Source organism: Drosophila willistoni (assembly GCF_018902025.1).
Source record: "Drosophila willistoni isolate 14030-0811.24 chromosome 2R unlocalized genomic scaffold, UCI_dwil_1.1 Seg167, whole genome shotgun sequence".
NCBI lineage: Eukaryota > Metazoa > Arthropoda > Insecta > Diptera > Drosophilidae > Drosophila > Drosophila willistoni.
Genome location: NW_025814050.1, coordinates 1,136,225 through 1,142,375, shown reverse-complemented (window position 1 = coordinate 1,142,375; position 6,151 = coordinate 1,136,225). Strand labels below are relative to the sequence as shown.

Sequence of the window (6,151 nt, the reverse complement as noted above, 5' to 3'; positions counted from 1 at the left end):
TATAAGGCAGAGCCTGATGAGAATATTAAAATAATTTAATGATTGAATCGAGCCTCGAAAATGACTCTGCTTTATGCTCAAAATCTGATTAAGTACAATAACCAAATGCAGGAGATTATTTGTGTGTGACTTTTTTGACTAATTCATTCCAATCATATTTCTCTCCCCTAAAGTAATTAAAGATGATTGTAGTTACCAACATAAACGTTCCTGGGTTCCTTGGGAAGTTGCTGTGTGAAAATTCAACAATTTATGTAACTTTAATCAACATTTTTGTGTAAATATGGAATAATTTGTAAGATATTCGAAAAATCTTTACAAAATGAAAATAAACTGTAAAAAACTAGAGAAACAATTATATCAGAAACAACATTTTCCGACCAATTGGTTTCTGCCTAATCCTGAAAGATAAGTGTCGAAAAGTGATCAAATCTGAACACGGATCAAAATAGTGCAACTCGTGCCATTTTCTCGCGACAAAGGAGCATTTTAGGATGGTAAAACAAGTTAATTTATGACTATTTTAATCAGAAAATCGCTTGGAAAGAAGAATCGTTTATGATCAGAAAATGTGTATAATGTTGTATGGATACATATTTTGGTCTTTCCCTGAGTGCAACGACTGAATTGGATTTGTCGTTCTGGATTTTGTCATCCTCCATCTTGTTAGAATAATAGCAATTGGTTCCTTGGAACGATTTAGCTAGATCGAATTCTCCTTTTTCAAATATTTTTAACACAGCAATTCACCTATATATCCAATTAAGAATCGCAGATGGTAACTATTAAAATAACAATTTATATTTAACATTTATTTATCGATATTGCTAATGCCCGTCTTTTCCACCTGACTCAGCAGTTCCTGCAGTTTGGTATCAAACAATTCACAGCGTATGGGCATTTCCAGTGAGTAAAATGGGTTCTTAAGAACATAGTCTGAATACAGTTCGTAGACCTTGCGCAGAAGCAGATCCATGCCATTCAGTCCGGTCTCCGAAATCACGATAAACTTGACCCCCGTCAGGGTCTGAAAACAGTGCAGGGTAAAGGTATCGGCCTCCAGCAACTCGATGCCGGAACTCTTTGGCTCGGGACTCAATTGGCTGGCAATAGCAAACAGTGGGTAGAACATACTAGCGAGGAAGATTTTTTCGTTGGTGGTCATTTTGGGACGACTGAAATTCAGATTAATGGGATAGTTTTCAGTCGCTTCTAGTGTGGCCTTTACGTCCCGCCCATCTTCCAACTTGACTCCGTTGACGGGCACACCATTGATGGCGACCAGCACATGACCCACTGCAAATAGATTACTATTTATTATTAAGGGCAAATTGAGGGGCATGAGTGGAACACACCATTAATGCCATCCTTTCGGTTAAATGCCACCGACACTTTCTTCGCATCGTAGTCCAAGACAAGGTCCAGCGGGTATGTGAATGTTTTCTCATGCTCTATGCGGGGCACATTGTTGTCCAAGTTGAAGATAAGGCCGCCCGACTTATTAACTATATAAACGCCATAAATAATCATGACTTTAAGAATGTAATGTTTATATTGTGAACTCGAGCTTCATATATCGTCATCGCACTGATATCGATAACTATAGAGATGGTAAATAATACTTGACGTTTATGCGTATACTATGAACATTTTTTTAAAAATAATTTATCTCATGGAACTTATTTCTTTTATTGTTGAGCTTAAATTGACCAACAAATAATTATATATTTTAGTTCTCATCCCATTTAATATTTAAATATCTTCATTAATAAATAATAACAATTTAATTTATCGATTTACAACCAGTTAACGATATACAGACAATCTGGTCTCACTATCATCTCTTTGAATCGATGGGAACTAGTTCCGTGTGTTTTTTTTAGGTTTCATTCACAGCTGTCAGCTGGCATTTGTATTAAAAATAAACATAATTGATTTTCTGTCCTATCCAAAAATATAATCCCTGGACTGCTCAAGCACCGTAACGAGACGGTTCTGCACTGCTCCCCCCCACCTTGGTTGTGAACTTCACGTAGTGACTTAGCCTCAGGAACAATGGGTTCCGATGATCTCAGCGCCGGCGATAAAATTCAAAAAGGATTCCAAATTAACAACATGATTCTGAGAGATGCAGACTCCGGCAAGATAATTTGGCAGGAAAACAAGGACTTCTCCGCCCCCGATGTCGAACACGAGGCGCGCGTCCCCATCAAAATTCTGGACATGCGGGCCGTCTCTCGAGAAATCAATTTCAGCACCATCGAGTCCATGGAGAACTTCAGACTCGACCAGAAGGTCCTCTTCAAGGGGCGCATCATGGAGGAGTGGTTCTTCGAAATGGGCTTCGTTGGCGCCAACACCACCAACACCTGGCAGTCCACAATCGAAGCGGCGCCCGAGTCCCAAATGATGCCAGCAAAAGTCTTAAATGGCAATGTGACAATTCAAACCAGTTTCTATGACAACGAAACACTCATCACAAAATCGGTTGTGCGCTTGTACTACATATAAGGGGGCGGCGTAGGCGGTCATCCACCGCCCACACTGTGGCACACATTGGCCAGGTGTCTGTTTGTATTCATCGTATATATCTATAATTTGGATATTCATCTGCATGCATGAACGATGATTCTCCCCGTTTCTACTCAATTCTCTCGCGTTCTTGGCATTTCAATGCAGTTCTTTCGCAGTTCTTGCTTGTGGGTTCGAGTTAGTGAAATTATTGCACTACTCACACACACACACTTACGTAAACACACATTTATTTAGTTCTAGACTAATGCATTTTTAATTTACGAATTTTATTTATTTAATAAACAATTAACAAATCAAATGTGAATAATAAATTTTCTAACGAATTTCCTTCGTTTTTATTTATAACGAAGTTACAAAAGTCTCGAATTTGTTTGCAGTTTAAAGTTTATTGAAAGACTAAAATATTTCAATCAACTAACTCGGAGTAATGATTAGATACAACTGAAAGGAATATCTCATTGACATTTTTAAGAGTACTCAGAGAGTACTTTAGGCCTTTCTAATCCCATCAATACAAAGAAAAATGGCCAATATACCATTTATGAATACGTATAAGAAAATATATTGAAGAATGGAGACAAAGAAACCTTTTTCGAATTTAGCAGAAAATGCTCGAAATCCATCACCTTACATTGATATGTTCTATATTTCATTTGGAATTTCTAATCCATTTTTTACAACCCACTATCGAGAGTGCCTCGAATCGTTAATGGGGTCAAGATAAACAAGTTGCGACTATGTTTTACTTTCAAGTCGCTTCGAAAACCAAGCCTAATTCAGTCGAGGGTCACTCCAGAAGAGTATGCCCACCGGCTGCGGTTCTGATTTCGTATTTAGATTAAAATATGTGGCGATAAATATTCATAATTTAATTCGCAAAAACACAAAGATGGTCGAGCCACATCGCAGAAGAAGAGTTCGAAGAAGAGGCCAAGAGACCTGTTGTTGACCCCATTTCGGGTTAGGCCAGGCAGGCGGCGGGCCACTTCATCTAAAATAGAACTTTTGGCCGGTCAAGAGACACTTAATTATGCCGGCCGACGCGACGGCCGTTGGCTGTCGATGAGAAAGTCTTCGTTAGACCAATTGCCCAAGTCGGGCCTCAGTTGGAGTTGGACTTGCAACGTGGACGGGTTAAAGAAATGGCGAAACTACACACTATCGTTCTCCTGCTGGCCACATTAATCCTGCTGTTGGCCGTAGTCAGCAGTGAGGCTCAGAGGTCGCAGAAAAACAGACAGAAACAGAAGCCAGGAGGCCAGGGAGCCGCTGGCAATACCCAGAAGAAGCGGCCAAGGCCTCAACAGGCTCAGAAACAGAAGCCCAAGCCAAACAAACCGCAACAGCAAAACGGTCCCGACGTGTTCACCACAACGATTCCCGAGTTGGGAAGGATCCGTGGTAGGACCTTGACAACAGAATGGACTGGGCAGACAATTATGCAGTTCCTGGATGTGCCCTATGGATCGGCAGATCGCTTCAAGGTAAATTCAAGAGATTTGTATCAAATTCCCTTCGACTGACATCCCGGACTTTTAGGCAGCTGAGCCCGCTTTGCCATGGAAAGGAGTATTGTCGGCCCATCGCCACCATGCGGGCTGTCCTTCAATACAGGACATTTTGAAGTTTGCCAAGCTGGAAGAGGAGGGCTTTGATGTCGAGGATTGTCTGCGTCTTACCATCAACACAAAATCGGTAATCTTCTAGATAAAAATATCCATTGGCAGCAATTGAATTTCTTGTCGAATTTCCAGCTAAAGGGTGAACTTTCGCCCGTTATGGTCTACATCCACGGAGACTTTTTCTACGAGGGCAACACGGTGGAGGCAGCGCCGGGTTACCTGCTGGAGAAGGATGTGGTCTTGGTATCGGTCCGCTATCGTCTGGGTCCTTTCGGTTTCATGTCCACCCTCACCGAGGATATACCCGGAAACGCAGCGGTAACGGACATTATATTGGCTCTCGAATGGATACAGAAGCACATTGCCGCATTTGGTGGCGATCCTAGGCGGGTAACGCTCTTCGGACAAGTGGGTGGGGCAGCAATGGTCAATGTCCTGACCCTGAGTCCAGCAGTGCCCAAGGGATTATTCCATCGCGTCATATACCAGTCGGGCACGGCTCTGTCTCCAGCCTTCATCACGGACAGTCCCATGCCTGCCACAAAGGACATAGCCAAGATTGTTGGCTGCAAACAGCTGACTAAAACGGATTCGCTGAACAAGTGTCTGCAACGTGTGAATGCGACCACTTTGCTGGCCGCCTTCAGCATTCACGGCGAGGACAAGCCCTCTCTGAGTGGTGGGGCCTATGGAGGCGTTCAGTTGGTGATTGGCGGGCCTTCTGGCATCTTGCCCGAGCACCCAGGTCGTTTACTGGCCGCAGAGAAGTTCCAGGCCTATCCCACTTTGGGCGGCAGTGTCAAGCACGGCGGAACCTTTTTGCTAAGGGGTAGGTGCAGCCCTCGTTAGTCTTTGCTTCCTTTCTAACTGCTCGACCTTTCAGACATCTTCGTGGAAAGCTTCAACGAAAGCGTCGCAGTCGACAAGCTAAGTGGGCAGGAATATATCGATACTGTAATTCAGCAGGCCAATGGCGAGGACCCTACAGGCTCTTGGCGGGCGTTTGCCGCTGAGGAGATCTTCACGGCGACGGACATTAAAAACGGAAGCTTCAAACGTCTCACACCAGGCCTCATCGATGTAAGTTCCTATCGGTCAATTGCAAATCATCCGTCTTACGTTCATACATCTTTCTCTCAACGACAGCTCTGCAGCACGATTTCCCTTAAGAATCCTGTTCTCCTGGTACTCCAGGCTAACGCCAAAAAGTTGCCAAACAGCACTTATCTCTACAGCTTCGATTACGAGGGCGAGTTGAACCGGTATTCCAGCAGCGAGGAAGAGGCCTCCTTTGTGCCCTTCGATTCGGGAGTGACATTGACCGATGACAATCTCTATCTGTTCCCATGGCCACGCTTCCACCTGATCAACTCCGTTCGTGACATCAAGATAGCCAAGCGCATGGTGGATCTGTGGACCTCATTCGCAGCGGCCGGAGTGCCCCGGGCTCCAGGAGTTCCCGATTGGCCTCCAATGAGTGTGGATATCGCCAGTGGTGAGGAAGCCACAGGTCCCTATATGCGTATTGGCCGCACCGTGTCCTTCGGTGATAACTTTTTGGATGAGTACAGCATTGCCGTGCAGGAGGCGAAATTGGGTTACACATTGGTCAACGAGGACTACTACGAGATCGAGGAAGCGATTCTGGCTTCAAAAAAAGGCGGTCAAGTGCCAGTCTCCAATGCGAATCTGGATGAAGACAATGATGAATCCGACGAGGAAGGGGACACCGATGCCAACGAGGCTCGCGGACAGAATTTAGTATTCATTGCCAAGAAGTACAAGTCTTAGTATTCAATCTTCTGTTAAGAAATTACCATCACTTATTTATTGAACATTAAAAAATAAACTTCAATAACACACAGTATAAAAAATATAAGAAGTCTTTAATAAGGTAATGTCTATGTGTTTCGGAACTTGGTTTATAGTTTTAAAAACCGGCTTATGTAGATTATGAATGTACATACATATATTTAACGGTCGAAACAAACATA

The 6,151-nt window shown here is 43.4% G+C and overlaps 3 protein-coding genes across 3 annotated transcripts; 2 read left to right on the top strand and 1 right to left on the bottom strand.

Annotated features, from left to right (window-relative positions):
* Positions 1-779: 779 nt before the first annotated feature.
* On the bottom strand, positions 780-1,579 carry LOC6646780 (trafficking protein particle complex subunit 4). The gene is made up of 2 exons (XM_002069397.3): positions 1,356-1,579; positions 780-1,296 (listed from the first exon to the last, which is right to left on the bottom strand). Exons 1-2 carry the CDS (start codon positions 1,528-1,530, stop codon positions 812-814), a joined length of 660 nt encoding a protein of 219 aa, XP_002069433.1. The 5' UTR covers positions 1,531-1,579; the 3' UTR covers positions 780-811.
* A 294-nt stretch (positions 1,580-1,873) lies between these two features.
* LOC6646779 (probable cGMP 3',5'-cyclic phosphodiesterase subunit delta) lies at positions 1,874-2,814 on the top strand. The gene has a single exon (XM_002069396.4). It carries the CDS (start codon positions 2,056-2,058, stop codon positions 2,509-2,511), a length of 456 nt encoding a protein of 151 aa, XP_002069432.1. The 5' UTR covers positions 1,874-2,055; the 3' UTR covers positions 2,512-2,814.
* Positions 2,815-3,555: 741 nt separating this feature from the next.
* On the top strand, positions 3,556-5,968 carry LOC6646778 (glutactin). Its single transcript, XM_002069395.2, has 5 exons — positions 3,556-4,019; positions 4,075-4,230; positions 4,290-4,986; positions 5,041-5,237; positions 5,304-5,968. The coding sequence occupies exons 1-5, from the start codon at positions 3,678-3,680 to the stop codon at positions 5,946-5,948; spliced, it is 2,037 nt and encodes a 678-aa protein (XP_002069431.1). The 5' UTR covers positions 3,556-3,677; the 3' UTR covers positions 5,949-5,968.
* The last annotated feature ends 183 nt before the right edge of the window (positions 5,969-6,151 follow it).

Bases quoted from the DNA above. Each gene is read 5' to 3' on its own strand.
- LOC6646780 (XM_002069397.3), bottom strand. From the start codon at position 1,530: ATGATTATTTATGGCGTTTATATAGTTAATAAGTCGGGCGGCCTTATC. The intron at 1,297-1,355 runs GTGTGTTCCACT...ATCTATTTGCAG, and splicing joins CCGAAAGGATGGCATTAATG to TGGGTCATGTGCTGGTCGCC.
- LOC6646779 (XM_002069396.4), top strand. From the start codon at position 2,056: ATGGGTTCCGATGATCTCAGCGCCGGCGATAAAATTCAAAAAGGATTC.
- LOC6646778 (XM_002069395.2), top strand. From the start codon at position 3,678: ATGGCGAAACTACACACTATCGTTCTCCTGCTGGCCACATTAATCCTG. The intron at 4,020-4,074 runs GTAAATTCAAGA...CCGGACTTTTAG, and splicing joins GATCGGCAGATCGCTTCAAG to GCAGCTGAGCCCGCTTTGCC. The intron at 4,987-5,040 runs GTAGGTGCAGCC...TCGACCTTTCAG, and splicing joins CGGAACCTTTTTGCTAAGGG to ACATCTTCGTGGAAAGCTTC.